Source organism: Trematomus bernacchii, unplaced genomic scaffold, assembly GCF_902827165.1.
Source record: "Trematomus bernacchii unplaced genomic scaffold, fTreBer1.1, whole genome shotgun sequence".
Classification (NCBI taxonomy): Eukaryota; Metazoa; Chordata; class Actinopteri; order Perciformes; family Nototheniidae; genus Trematomus; species Trematomus bernacchii.
The window spans coordinates 8863726-8878230 of NW_022987705.1; the positions used below are offsets into that span (position 1 = coordinate 8863726).

A 14505-nucleotide genomic window follows, 5' to 3' on the forward strand; every position below is an offset into this window, starting at 1 on the left:
CCACTCTCCACATACTAATTATTACCGTTGAGCACCATGTATCGGACCCCGAAGATGCTAAGATGTCTTCGATTATGGAAAAGGACTCCGACGAGGATGGGATTCGAACCCACGCGTGCAGAGCACAATGGATTAGCAGTCCATCGCCTTAACCACTCGGCCAAAAATACCTCGTCCTATAGCACTCTGTCCATGCCATTACGGTAATTATTCACACCAGTATGCAATCTATGTGTATTTTCTCAGTTTCTTGCGCTTGTTTTAAGACATTGCCCTATTGTGTTATTTACGGTTATTCTTGGTTAGAAAATGCATGAAGCGCAACAAAACTCCGTCTCAGTTACTTTGTGATTGGTTAGTTATTCCATCAATCACATTGTACAACTTGTGATTGGACGAGGGGCGGGTCTTATGTTGAATGAACACAGGAAGTGTGATACAGCGTGAGACTGCAATTTGACGTTTGCTGGAGCTATTGAAGAATACAAGGTAACAAGATGTTGCATTTGTATCCATCTTTAAACCCATTGAAATGTACTAAATAGCAGCTTATAGTACTTATAGAAATTAGTCTGATAATCTTTGCGATTTACTGGTTTGCTTGCAGAAGTTTTGGCAGCGTGTTTAAATGCTCAAAGTACTCAGCAGCCGGTTTAGCATCGAGCTATGAGCTAACGGTAACGTTGATGTGGATAATATTTGCAGGTACCTACTAACATGTGGTTGTGTTGTCCAGGGCGGCTCATTTTGAATGGGCAGTAAAATATGTGTGGCTTTTAGTTTTAACGCTTCACTTCATGAATACGTTAATTGAAAGTGAAAGAGAGAACTAGCTTCAATAAGTATGACTCCTCTTGAATCACTGAGCCGGTTCAATCGAAAAGACCAAGGTTAAAATCCTCTGCTGCTGAAACTTTTCTGTAATTTGAATAAACTTTACCTTCGTCCACATGGCTTGAACTTTGGATTTACCTTTTTATACTTTTATACACCACTTTATTCTCTGCACGTTATACCCTTTGTCTCTTCTGAAATGTCTATGATAAAACAGAATTAGATGTTTAATCATTATAACATTGAGGAGGAACTAAATGGTGAACCATTTGGATAATACAATAATGACAATGACTGACTGTGATGGTCATTCATGACATTTGGTAGGCAAAACAATTGTCCATATTAATTGACTTCCTCTTCACCATTCTTTTCTTTCCCCCCCCTTCCCCTCCCCTCTCCTCATTCAGTTTTTCGTCGTCAGTGTCAAACCTCAGATTAAAGATGGTGGACTCCCAGTACTACCTCCCAAATGACATTGGTGTCTCTGCTCTTGACTGCACTGAGGCCTTTCGTCTGCTTTCAAATAAGGAGAAGATGTACTCCCACTACCTGTCACGCGCCGCCTGGTATGTTACCTATCCCAGGATGTAGCAAGTTGAAGTCAATCACCAATAAATTAAGACATTTCTCACCAAAAACATTTGCTGTCTTAGGTATGGAGGTCTGGCAGTGCTTCTGCAGACATCCCCAGAGTCGGCAAAAATCTTTGTCTTGCTGCAGAAGATCTTCAGGAAGCAGACGCCTGCACAGCTGGAACAGGTCGCCACGACAGCTGGACTCAGCCCTGAGGAGTACCAGGTACACAGTCCTGTTTCGCTGTTTCAGATTCTGTCTTCTTGACATACCCACGTACAAATGCAAACATGTGTTAAGATCATTATGTTGTACACAGGATGACAAATATGTTTATTGTATTTTTTTTATGTTTGCTATTAAGGCGTTCTTGGTATATGCAGCTGGTCTGTATGCCAACATGGGAAACTACAAGTCTTTTGGAGACACCAAGTTCATCCCGAATCTACCCAAGGTAAAAATCCACTTCAGCTGCTTTGAACACTAACAGGGTTTGGACACAAAAAAGAGGAATTCCCGTACAATCAAATGCAGTCAGATACAATGCCTCTTACTAATATGATCTCAAGAATTTTCACTGAGTTTTATCAACACCTGTCAAACTTCTGTATGTGCTGTGTTCACGCAGGACAAGCTGAAAGCTCTAGTGAAGGCCAGCCAGGCGTTCCAGGATCAGCCCGCTGAGATGGAGGCTCTGTGGGACAGCTGCTCGTGTCTCCTCTTCTCCCTGGAAGACAGACAGAAGCAGCTGGGGCTGGGCGACAAGGTGGGATCTTGCATAATTTAATGCCTGCGTTGGTCAATCATGTTGTTCGGACTGGAACATTTGGCAATGGTTTTCAGTTTGGCCTCTTTCAGTTGTCTGCTAAAATTGCGTATTGACCTTAAGAAAGCCATTGAACCAAAAACTTCTGGTGTGGTTCTTCAGGCGACCCGTATGTGAAAACACATAAAGCTCACAAAGTATTTTTCTTTTCTTCAGGGAATTACCACCTACTTCTCAGGAAACTGCTCTCTGGAGGATGCTGAGCTGGCTCAGAGGTTTCTTGACTCGAAAGTAAGCAATATTATTATCTCCAGCATTTTATGTTGTAATAATCTAACCCTTCTTTTATTATGTAACCCATTCTGTTTTTGAGACCTCTGTCTGTTATGTTTTTCTTAATATTCATTAACCATTGACCTCTGTTTTGATTGTGTATCCTGTATAAATTGTTTTTAGGCTCCTCCCTGTATTCTCTAGTCTGATTCTTAGCTGTGTTTTTGTGTTTCATCTCTAGAAACTGTCGGCTTACAACACCCGCCTGTTTAAGAGGGAAAAAGAAGGAAAAGCCTGCTATGAGGTGCGCCTGGCCTCAGCTGTGCAGAAAGGTCAGTCTGACATGGGAACCAGGATAAGATTTAATTATTTTTAGAACATTTCTCAATAATATTGCACTAGGGACAGATTTGTCATGCAGAATGTAATACGTATCACATGTTCATGTGGGCTACAGAGACATCACACTTGTGAACTCAAACCTGTCATAATACCCAAGAAATTGACGTGGAGAGATTTTTCATGTTACTAATGTTGTTAAAGATGCTACGCAGTCAGTATTAAACAAAGAAATTTCATTTTCTGCTTTACAGACTGCGCAGTGGAGGGAGAATGTGAGACAAGCTGCGGCAGCTTCAACTTTGAAGACAAAGAATTCACTGTGAAGAGAGGAGACTATGCTCCTCTCATGGAGAAGGTCTCCTTTTACCTCCAAAAAGCACAGGTGAGAGGCAGGGATACACTTTGATGTTGATGGGCAGGCTCTATTTTCTTCTACAGGAACAAAGTTGCCAAAATATGAAGTTGATAGAGCTATATACATTTTGATTTGGTGTTAGACATAAAACATGTTTTTGTTTAGTTGAGTTTAATTTAATGTCGGTAAGATCCCTGAAAATAAAAAAGATAGGAGCATAATGACAAACATGGCAAAATTATATCTTAAGTTACATTTCAAAAAGCATAACAATAATAGGAAAAAGAGGTACGAATGCACAGATAAATATCTTAATAACTGAATGTGTCGATAGCAAAACCGCTTATGAAATTCTTCTTCTGTTTACAAATAATTATCATAGGCTTATGCTGCCAATGAGAACCAGAGAAAGATGCTCGAAGAGTACGCTCGCAGCTTCACTTCAGGCTCAGTGGACGCCCATAAAGAAGGCTCCCGCTACTGGATCAAAGACAAGGGACCAATTGTCGAGAGGTGAGGAAGCCCACCGTACCACAGTTACATCAAATGAACAAAAAAAGAACCTTTTTACTTGTGATGACAAACCATGCTTACCTTAATAGCTATCTACGTTTTTTAAAGATCTGTTGCTTTCTCTAGTCATGCTGCACTTGCGTTATTGTAGCTAAACCTCACTTTCTCTGCTCCTTATTCTTCATTTCCCTCCTCTCTCAGTTATATAGGTTTCATAGAGAGCTACAGAGACCCATTCGGCTCCAGAGGAGAGTTTGAAGGTAAATACAATGGTGATCAGGAACAATGATTAACAAGTGTATTGTCATCAAAACCTTGATCATGTGTTAGAGCTTCTTTAAAGCAACTACTAGTATTAGCTGGATCTTTTACTGTAACTCCAGTACATAAGTTAATATAGTTTCATCCTAGCAGTGATTGCATTCATTTTAAAATGAACAAACTGTAAAGAAGGATGTTCAACACTTGGAATGACACAATATTGCAGTATTTGTTAGGGTTAGTGTTCTGATTATATACCTGTCTTCTCTCAAGATGTTTTCTTTTAATCACTTCATGATTGTGTGGCCCCCTTAGGTTTCATTGCTGTTGTGAACAAGGCGATGAGCGAGCGCTTTTCCAAACTGGTGAGCTCTGCAGAAGTCCTGCTCCCTGAGCTGCCTTGGCCGAAGGAGTTTGAGAAAGACACTTTCCTCAAACCCGACTTCACCTCTCTGGATGTCCTCACCTTCGCTGGCAGCGGAATACCCGCCGGCATCAACATCCCCAACTGTAAGTACACTGAGACATAGTTTACACTACACATAATGTCAAATAACACAGTTCAGTTAGTTTAAAATGTTGTGTTCTGTCATGCTGCATTATACTTAAAACAATGTTTTGTTTGCAGACGATGACATCAGACAGTCAGAGGGATTTAAAAACGTGTCTCTAGGCAACGTGCTTTCTGTAGCCTATGCTACTCAAAAAGAAAAACTCACCTTCCTGCAGGAGGAGGACAAGGTAACACACACACACCTGATTCTCTCACACACTATCTCCTGTGTCTCTCACACACTCCCTAATAAAGCATACTCGTGTGTGTTTTTGCATTAGGATTTGTTCATCAAGTGGAAAGGCCCATCCTTCGAGGTGCAGGTTGGACTTCATGAGCTGCTGGGCCATGGCAGTGGCAAGCTGTTGGTCCAGGTCAGTCAACATATTGAAGCTTTCTCATTTCTCGAATTCCCCTCCTCGACTCCGATCCTCGTGTCTTAGTCCCGCCCACAGGAGATGCGAGTGGAGGAGTCGAGGAGGGGGAGAGAGGAGTGGAAGCAGCAGGCGTTTAGAGAAATGAGAAATCCTCTCCTCTGAGCGGTCATTTTAAAGAGACGTCCATTAATGACGACAGGAGGCACAGCAGCCCTCTGTCTGATGGACAGATGTGTTCATGACGACTTATATATTTACTTTAATTAATTGACAGTGCGGTATAATGAGACAATAACAGGCTACAGATGCGGACATATACACCCACATATATATTTATATAAATATATACAATTTCAGAGTGGATATAGACTGGATATATCCCCCCCCCTCTCTGGTCGTTAAAATGGGGAATTGAAATTACCGGCCAAAAGTTTTATTTACAAGTATTCAAAGTAAGCAGAGGACACCAAACCAACTGAGACCTGTCTGTCCGCCGCATCTACGCACACACACACACACACACACACACACACACACACACACACACACACACACACACACACACACACACAGTACAACACCCACCTACACACTGTACCACACGCACCGACACACTGTACCACACGCACCTACACACTTCTGCTTTCTGCACGGACCTCACAGCTGTTCGCACTGTAAACATCGCGTCGCCATTCAAGCAGTTAATAAAATAATATCCAGCGGATGCATGCAGAGCTGTCATTGGTTAAGATAAGTTCGATAAACTCCATCTCTTCCCACAGGATGACGAGGGCAAATTCAACTTTGACAAGAGTAAGGTGACCAACCCAGAGACTGGAGAGCCGGTGAGTGTGCTTGTTAATTATTTTTTTTAACTGTGTTCATTTTGCAAAAAGAGACAAATTAACTGAAGGTGTGGGTGTATCTTTTCAGGTTACCAGTTGGTATCGTGGCAGTGAGACGTGGGACAGTAAATTCTCCACCATTGCTTCCTCTTATGAAGAATGCCGTGCCGAGTGTGTGGGACTCTACCTGTGTCTCATCAAGAAAGTGCTCAGGTATCTATCATGTTCTGCTTGTAATCTAAACTCATTGTGTTTTACTTTCATGGTTTGATTTCAGTTTAAAAGCAGGCAAATTAAATATAGTAACTGGACACTGATATAAGCCACTAAAGGAACACTTTCTATTTACATTCGATAGTTAGAAATTCACCATTTAAGATTGTATACTCAGAAATTGTTGTAGCCACTAAATTCTCTAAATCCCCAAGTGTCGTGAGCTGGAAAACATTTTGTAATTTTAAGAACAGTTATTTAATAACATTTAACAGAGATTTCAAGTTTGTTGAGCTTTTTAGTTGTATTGTATATTTGACTTGCTCTGTACAGGGGCTGCAATGCTATTTCTACCACACATAAAATCACACACTTCATTGATTACACATTCGTTAAAATAAAAAACTGAATTGTTTTATTTAGACTGGTTTGAATGAATATTGGAATGTTAACGTTATAATTATTATTATATTGTCTTTTTTGTACTTTTGACCTTGAGAGCCTTGTAAGGCGCCTTTTTATATATAAAATGTATTATTATTATTATTATTATTATTATTATTATATAAAGCTGTGGGAGGTCAGCATGCTTACCATTGCCTCTCTTTGTGTGTTCCAGTATCTTTGGCAATGAGGGCCAGGATGCGGAGGACGTGGTGTACATCAACTGGCTGAGCATGGTCCGAGCTGGACTGTTGGGCCTGGAGTTCTACACACCTGAGAGCAAGAGCTGGAGACAGGTAATCTGTCTGCTCACACACACACACACACACACACACACTCACACTCACACACTCACACACACACACACTCACTCTCTCACTCTTTACTTGGACTTATTTGCAGCTCGGTATATTCAATCATGGCTTTGTACATACATACTTTACTTTGATTTATATACAACTTCAGAGACACATAGATTTGGGGGAACAGTGTTTATAAGAGAAGTCATCATACAGACTATCAGGCATGTGTTTCTTACAACCTGACTGGCTCCGCTGTATGTGTCTGTGTTGTTTTATAATACAGCTTACACTAAGGCTGTCTCTGTTTATATGAGTGTCGGGACATGTATACAGTTTTGGTCACACGTATGCGTCTGTGTGTCTGAAGGCTCACATGCAGGCCCGTTTCGTGATCCTGCGCGTCCTGCTGGAGGCGGGGGAGGGGCTGGTGGGCCTGGAGGAGCTGACGGGGCCCGACGGCAAGCCCGACGCTCAGATCACACTCGACAGGAGCAAGATCCACACTGTGGGCAAGGACGCCATCCACAGGTTCCTCTGCAAACTGCAGGTAAACATACTGTATCCACACTTCTGGCTAGCTAATGCCCAGACAGCAGATCCTATGTAACAAGTCCAACAAATAAAAATAAAAATGCTATGAACAATATGCTGTAGATACATTGTGGTGATACACTATTGATGTATTAAAAATGTGCATTTGCAAAAGACAAATATAATTGCAATGCATTAAAGCACACTCCTCTATGGGCCTATTGGAGGTCAAAACTTCACATGGTAGAATAGGAAAATAAATCAGAAATAAGTTGAAAAACATAAAGTAATTTAATATTTATCAAAAGTTAAAAAATAAGTTCAATATGTTTTAGACTGTTGATCGGACAGAACAACCAATAATTAGATTTGGTTTTTGGGAAATTGTTATTAATTTGTTCTATAGACCAATCAATAAGTGGTTATATCAGAAAGAAATCTGCAAATTAATGAATAATGAAAAAAAAAAAAAATGTGACCCTTTTAGTAAAATATAAATTCAATTTCTCAATAACAACTTGCACTTATCAAATAACCAACGTATAACATTTGATGACTGAGTTGATTTCCCCCTCCTCTAAATCCAACCGTTTTGTAGGTGCTAAAGGCAACAGCCGATGTGGAAGGGGGCCGTGCTCTCTATGACGGATACTCCACGGTCAGCGAAGGCGGTCCTCACAACTTCATGCGCCTCCGGGAGACGGTCCTGCTGAGGAAGGAAGCTCGTAAGATGTTTGTCCAGGCCAACACCAACATCAATGGTAAGCACCTGCATCCCTGCCTGTAAGGGGGCTCTCTTGTGTTCGTTAACTGAGATGCACACATACAAACACTTCAGACTTTAGACTGTCATTTAATTTTTACTGAAACCTGGTTGACAAAACAGGAAGTGATCTCCAAAAAAGATGTAATGTTTAACCCCGTCAGTAAGTGTGCTCTTTAACATGCACGGATTGTACTCTTACTTAAAAATGTGTGAAAATTACACAAGTGAGTTTTAAGACATTTCTGTAGAATAGTTTGTGAAAGAGGTATGAAGTGGCCTGAATTCCCTTGTTTGTTAGTTTTGAATGAAGTTTAGATTTGCACTACTTCATTCATGTTTTGTTTTTTTATTGGTGATATACAGTGACAAAAAAGGTGACATGTAAACAGACGACATAAATAAGGAAGCCATGATGGACAGACATACAATCAATAACATGACAGAGCAGTTACAGTGATGTGTGATCAATAAGTAGAGATTATATCAATTCATTAATACTAGATGACAAGCCGTGGTAACCAATTAACACGATCAACAACGTTCGAAAGACATTGAAAATTGCATTAAAAATACATATATATTCTGTTCAAAATGTTGTGGAATTGCAAATGCAGCAAAGCAATTTTAGACCCTTGAAAGAGTTGTGTATTTAGATGGTGTTTGACTGTGTGGTTTCCAGGGGACAGCGTAGAGCTGAAGGAGTACGAAGGCAGCGCGGCAGGTTTGATCTGCTCCTTCACTGAGCGTTTCCAAGACGACGCCGAGAAGCTGGAGGCCGACCTTCTGGACCTGTGCAAAAAAGACTTCCCCTGCTGGTGTTGATGGATGGTCTGCTTCTAGAGCTTCAATAATACCAACTGTAATCCGTTTTTTTTTGTATTGTATGTAAACGCAATTTGAATCCTAATGGATGTCAAGCTAATTGGAAGACGCTTCTGAAGAGAACAAATTAAAGCTTCATAATATAAACTAAAGCCATAGGACAAGAACATATCTGCCAAAGACAACATCCACAGTTTCTAGCCACGACTCAGACCCAATGTCAGGTGCTTTCTTTGAATATATATATACGATCAAATACACATAAGAGCTGATACAACACCATCACTCTTTTTGATGCATTTAGGACACATTTTTCTAATCAGAAGTATTGTGAGCTGTCTATTAAACCAATGCTGCCTGACAATAAACATGTTCCTGGGAATAGACGTTTATGCAAGTGGCTGGAGGTAGGTTGCACTTTCTAAATGGCAAGGTTAAAATTGGGTTGAATAGTTTTTTTTGTCTAGCCTTGCTGTTGACAATTTCAAAGGTATTCACAGTTAAATTACAGATCAATGTTGACTTGACTGCAAAATCATTTTTTTTAAATGGTACCCGGTTGGTCATTGTGGATTACTTGAGTGTATAAAATATTGCTGTGTTTGGAAGGCCTAAAAAATGTGGAAATGTCGTGTTGAATCTGCACAAATAAAATGTGTTAGGTATGATGGTTTGCTGTATTTGTTTAATCAGAACCATCAGAGCTGATTTAATTTTTATGAAAGTCTAACCACGTCCTTTAAAAAAAAAAAAAAAAAAAACGTTGATAGCAAACAGATCAAATGAATTTAACGTTTATGGATTAGCTAACACAAGAAGGTCTGGAATGAAGTGTCATGTCTGAAATCTCTCCAGAAAATAGTGATATCGGGAAATAAATGGCTTCCTTTGGAGTAGGAAATCAGTCAAACAAATTGGTATGCTTTAGAAAATGTTAGAGCACAATTATGTATACATAACTTCCAGTTAAAACATGTATAACTACAGGGGTCATCAAGTCTTATTCACTCAAAAACATTTAATTTTACGCGGTGCTTACGTTATATAATCGTTAAAAGTCTAAAATATTTGTTTGCTAGAGGCTTGTTCCATTTTCCTGTTTGGGGGGTAAGTGAGGTGGAGTCTCTGCTGCCCCCTCGAGACTGGTGGAGTAACTGCAGCTGTCTGTGTCATTTAGAGAAGCAGCTTTCATCTGTAAAACCAGATCCTTTCCCTCGTCCTCCATCTTTTTGTGCTGTTCCTGATTTGTCTCATCTTCATCCATATTTTCATTTTCACCTGCCTCCCCCTCCTCTGCTTTTCTCTCTAGTTTTTGCTGATGAAGTCTTAAAATAGTAGCAGGTATATGATAGGCCTCCTCCGCCAGCTGAGGGAAGGAGTTTGAGGGAGAGACTTTAGGGGAAAGAGATGGGGACTGGTAAGGTGAAAGAGAGGGTGAAGCGCTGGGTGAGTCATAGGGAGAGATTGAGAAGGGAGCCTTGGGAGAAAGAGATGGGGATTGATAAGGTGAGAGGGAGGGAGAAGCGCCGGGATATTCATGAAGCGAGAAGGACGAAGATGCTTTGAGGGGAAGTGGAGGCACCATTGGATTGGATGGGGAGAGGTAGGGTGATAGTGATGGAGAATGAGAGAAATTGATCATTGGAGACGGCTGCATGTAGTCTGAGTCTTCTGGAAGATCCTCTATCACCGATGGTAGCTGAGCTGTGACTCCATCTTCACTTTGGTCTGGTTCCACCTGTGTTTGGCCCTGCTGAGGGGCGTCCTGACTCGGTTTATCTTGTAAAAGTGATCCATTGGGATCTGCCATACCTTGTGTGTGTTTCTGGGCTTTACATTTTCGTTTGGTTTTGGGCATTAGAGGTGGTGGAGGTGGACGGGCAAGCGGGGGTGACAGCAGGGTCGACGACTCTGTGGAAATTCGAATATTGAGGCTGCGTTTGAACATGCGCCGTCTACACAAAGCATTCTGGGACTGCAGGAAAAGGGGGTTGACGAAACAGAGAGCGCCCTGGCCAGAGCCGTAGTCCAGCTCTACGGGGCTGCGAGTCGTGATTGGACAGAACTCATGGAACAGCGTGGGATTGGATACTGATTGTTTGCTGGCGCTGTCTGGTTTAGTGCTGGTCTTGTCTGAGTCGGGCTGGAGAGCTGCATCAGGCTGAGCTGCAGAGGCTGTCTGAGGGGCCGCAGCAGGAGGGACAGGGGTCCCAGGGTCCTCTTTCACCTTCTTCTGGGGCTTAGGGGCCTCCCGTGGCCCTCTGACATTTAGGTGGGAGTTCCAGAATTCTATAAAATAATATATATTTATTGTCATTATAGTTTTTTGGTTTAATTGCTTTGTGCATATACTTAAAATATAAAATGCAATAAAAAAAAAATATATATATAACATCTTGACTTTGAAACCTTATTCTAAAAATGGTGCCAGCCAAGAGAATGCAATTGTACATTTTGTGGCACTGCTGTATATACTAAAACTTAATTTCAACAACTTTCTTAGTGTGCTCATTTGTCCTTTAGTGGACAAAAGGACAAAATACACAAATGGTATGTTTATTAATGCTTTAGTTCATGTTTGTTACCCAGCTGCTTTGAGGAAATTATAATATTGTGTGCAGTATGTGTATTTGATTCTGATATTGCAAGAAATGCTGAAAGGAAACAAGTAGTTGTGTTCACCAACCTATTCCCATATGGGAGATGGACTCCAGCTCTTTGTGGGATGATGCTTTTGCAATTGCTTCTGGAAGCTCCAGAGGAAAGCGTAATACATCTCTGATACACAGATAGTACATATTTATTAAACATTGTTGCAGGACAATAAATATTGACAGAGACCAACGCACAGATGAAATGAGGAATACAAGGAAAAAGAGAATGAGGAAGAAAAAATGTTACCTGCTGGCACAGTAGAAGGAAACGAGTCTTGGGAGATCTGGAAAGCTGATGCCTGAAGTCTCCAGAGACAGAGCTGAGAGGAACATTTAAGGGGATTTTTAGAGGGGCAGAACATTATTTGAATGTAGCCATGTGTAAATACTGCGTAACAATGAAGAAAAACTGTGTTAAAGGATCAAACTAGAAGCCTTTCAATTTGATTTATCATACTTTCAATGTTTTATTGAGTTCCTGAATTCCAGGGACTTGCAGGAGGCTAGGCCTAGTTAAATACAAAAATGTTCACTTTTGTAACTGTGAACATTTGTAAATACATAAGCCCTTCTTTAACCAGAGCAAAGTAGTATCTTATTTCATGCAATAATAAAACGATACATGACAACTAGCTTATTCAACCCGAAACATTCTTGACATTTTAGCATACAGGTGAACTACTAAATTGTGTTTCAAAGAAGGGCCCCAGTCTTGACGGCTACGTGGTTGGGGTGACCTACTATTACTGGAGTCTTGCTGCCTGATGCCAAACTGCTGGACGAAGGATGGCACACTATCATCCGTCAGGCGGATGCACAGCACGTTTCTTTGGGAAGTTCGAGACTTGCGCACCAGGAAGGTCTGCAGGAAAACACAAGTGCATGCAAATGGTGAGCGTGTATGTGGGCACATGGTGTATTTCTGTGGTTTTAAGTGTGTGTAGCACTGACCCCAGGGGGCTCCCTCTGCAGTATGTGCAGAGCGGTAGCAGGGTTGATGGACAGCTGAAACCACACAGGAACTGTGAGAAGGAGCCGGTCCAGAACACTGATGCTTTTCAGAGAGGCCCTTCCTCTTTGAAGGGCCAATAACTTGTGCTCAGAATGTTGAGCAGGCTCCGGGAAATCATACAGCGGTTCTTCTTGTGCCATCTAAACGCACACAAAAAAAACACCCATGTTTGGGTATTAATTGTCCTGCTACTGAATGTGGGAATATGCACCCACACGTGTATGCATGGTGGTTATTATCTCTCCCTGTGGCTCACATTCACAATGGGAAGATGGGTGGGATGCCTTCACACACACACACACACACACACACACACACACACACACACACACACACACACACACACACACCTGCGTAATAAATCTGCCTGGATTTGGACAGCAAGTCCAGACTTGGTAAAGTTCAGCAGCTCAGACAGAGCTTAAATAAAACAGGAAGCTACATGAAACAAACTTTTAAAATATACACACACAAATGCCAATGACGACGTAACATACAATATCTTTAAACATTTGTTTTTAGAGTAGCAGGGATATTGTTGAAGAGAATACCTCAGGAGGTAGTCTATCATTTGCGTTTTGTTTCACTATTCAAGTCTCACCCCATGCAGCCTACATGTTAACATCTGTCTAGATCCGCAGCACACATTCCTGTAAAACTGCACATTTCCTCTCAAAACTGTGATTTACAAACAGTCTTCCGGCTTCACCTATAATTGCACAACTTGTGTGTACTAGAGTGTAATTTTAATATCGCCAGGCTCGTTTTTTTTTTACCTCGTTTCCCCGATCGTTATTTTCATTCGATCCGGATCCACTTTATGTTGGCATGCTGGTTTTATTCTTCCATTCCATTAACTTCACTACGGTGAAAACTTCTCTTCCACTTTGGCCTGTCATGACGTGTGTTCTTCTCAGATGCGGAGATGTCTCTCTCCGGCTCCTCCTCCCCTCCCACCTGATCACACCTGGAAACAAACATGTGACCATGCAGGCTATGAATGGGCCACAGCTACACTCACGTGCACGAGGCTGTATTATAGGTGGCCTATTGTAGTCATGCTTAAGGACTAGCAGGAGTTTAATTAAGGTGAAAACCTACTAAAAATCATATTTGTAAAAATAACTTGTTAAGCTTAGTACAAGTAGCAAATATCATATTGTAGAAAAACAAGTCATGCATTCTCAATGTTAATTAAGTAACATAACACACTATATTACCATATATTATATTTAAAGACAAGTAAAGATAATCATTATGCAAAATGTTAAGCTTCATTACAATATTGGATAGAGTTTGACTATTGGTTGAATAACTTTGCATAGGGTATAATTATGTATTAAACACAATTTAATTACACTTGTTTGCCTATTTCTTTAGGTATAGCCTATTGTGTGTTGAATTGTTAGACGCTGTAGCTTCTGTGTAGGCTATATGACAAATTAAGCCTTTGAATCAAGGTTGCAGTTACTTAAAGATTTGGCTTTATGTTTCTAGTTGACTTGTGAATTCCTCTTTTGGGATCCCTTTATCAATTTCAATTCAATTCAATTCAATAGCTTTATTAGCATGACCATAGTTACATACAGTATTGCCAAAGCTTTGTATAGTTGCAACATCTATACAAAAATGCACACAAATAAACAAATACACAGTTATAAACAAACTGCTAAGAACATGTTTTGTTTTTTCTTATTTTTACAAGGAATACAGATTCATTTCATTCATATAATACATTAATACAAAATAGAATATGATATATATACATAAGATATAAGATGTGAGACCTGGTGTATCTGCTCATTCCGATTCCCTCAAACTGTGGCAGGCAGAGACAAACTGTCCTGCAACAATGCAGCTCTCTTTATATTCCCCGAGAAGTATTTTTAGTTTTTCATTTTCATTTTTAAATATTTGAGGATGCTTATGATTGAGTTTTGGGAAGAATTGTTTCCACAGCAGTTCCTCCACATTTATCATTACGATTGTACCCAATGAACTGTAACCTATTTCATATTTTACTTAAGTACAGTACTTGAGTAAATCTACTAAGCAACTTTACACTA

General features: G+C 40.5%; 2 protein-coding genes and 1 non-coding gene across 4 annotated transcripts; 1 reads left to right on the top strand and 2 right to left on the bottom strand.

Annotated features, from left to right (window-relative positions):
* The first annotated feature begins 38 nt into the window (after nucleotides 1-38).
* On the top strand, nucleotides 39-9441 carry dpp3 (dipeptidyl-peptidase 3). Of its 2 annotated transcripts, none has more exons than XM_034140454.1 (19): nucleotides 39-203; nucleotides 1245-1403; nucleotides 1491-1635; nucleotides 1775-1864; nucleotides 2039-2176; nucleotides 2393-2467; nucleotides 2691-2781; nucleotides 3043-3173; nucleotides 3529-3659; nucleotides 3861-3919; nucleotides 4236-4430; nucleotides 4549-4661; nucleotides 4755-4847; nucleotides 5633-5695; nucleotides 5784-5908; nucleotides 6528-6648; nucleotides 7022-7201; nucleotides 7784-7946; nucleotides 8631-9441. In XM_034140454.1, the coding sequence occupies exons 1-19, from the start codon at nucleotides 55-57 to the stop codon at nucleotides 8771-8773; spliced, it is 2364 nt and encodes a 787-aa protein (XP_033996345.1). In that variant the 5' UTR covers nucleotides 39-54; the 3' UTR covers nucleotides 8774-9441. The 2 variants fall into 2 exon arrangements, with proteins under 2 accessions (XP_033996345.1, XP_033996346.1); XM_034140455.1 differs by lacking the exon at nucleotides 39-203 and adding an exon at nucleotides 426-489.
* trnas-gcu lies at nucleotides 89-176 on the bottom strand. Its single transcript has one exon. It is a non-coding gene; the product is annotated as a tRNA-Ser (tRNA).
* Nucleotides 8278-13377, bottom strand: LOC117490680 (ras and Rab interactor 2-like). The gene is made up of 6 exons (XM_034140456.1): nucleotides 13216-13377; nucleotides 12379-12579; nucleotides 12169-12289; nucleotides 11675-11747; nucleotides 11460-11551; nucleotides 8278-11062 (listed from the first exon to the last, which is right to left on the bottom strand). The coding sequence occupies exons 2-6, from the start codon at nucleotides 12577-12579 to the stop codon at nucleotides 9849-9851; spliced, it is 1701 nt and encodes a 566-aa protein (XP_033996347.1). The 5' UTR covers nucleotides 13216-13377; the 3' UTR covers nucleotides 8278-9848.
* Between the last annotated feature and the right edge of the window lie 1128 nt (nucleotides 13378-14505).

What these genes read in the sequence shown, in the direction of transcription:
- dpp3 (XM_034140454.1), top strand. Translation starts at nt 55, where the DNA reads ATGCTAAGATGTCTTCGATTATGGAAAAGGACTCCGACGAGGATGGGA. An exon ending in AGCTGGGGCTGGGCGACAAG is followed by an intron (nt 2,177 to 2,392) that starts GTGGGATCTTGC and finishes TCTTTTCTTCAG; the next exon opens with GGAATTACCACCTACTTCTC. An exon ending in GTGGCAAGCTGTTGGTCCAG is followed by an intron (nt 4,848 to 5,632) that starts GTCAGTCAACAT and finishes CTCTTCCCACAG; the next exon opens with GATGACGAGGGCAAATTCAA.
- LOC117490680 (XM_034140456.1), bottom strand. Translation starts at nt 12,579, where the DNA reads ATGGCACAAGAAGAACCGCTGTATGATTTCCCGGAGCCTGCTCAACAT. An exon ending in TGCAGAGGGAGCCCCCTGGG is followed by an intron (nt 12,290 to 12,378) that starts GTCAGTGCTACA and finishes GTTTTCCTGCAG; the next exon opens with ACCTTCCTGGTGCGCAAGTC. An exon ending in GCAGCAAGACTCCAGTAATA is followed by an intron (nt 11,748 to 12,168) that starts GTAGGTCACCCC and finishes TGTTCCTCTCAG; the next exon opens with CTCTGTCTCTGGAGACTTCA.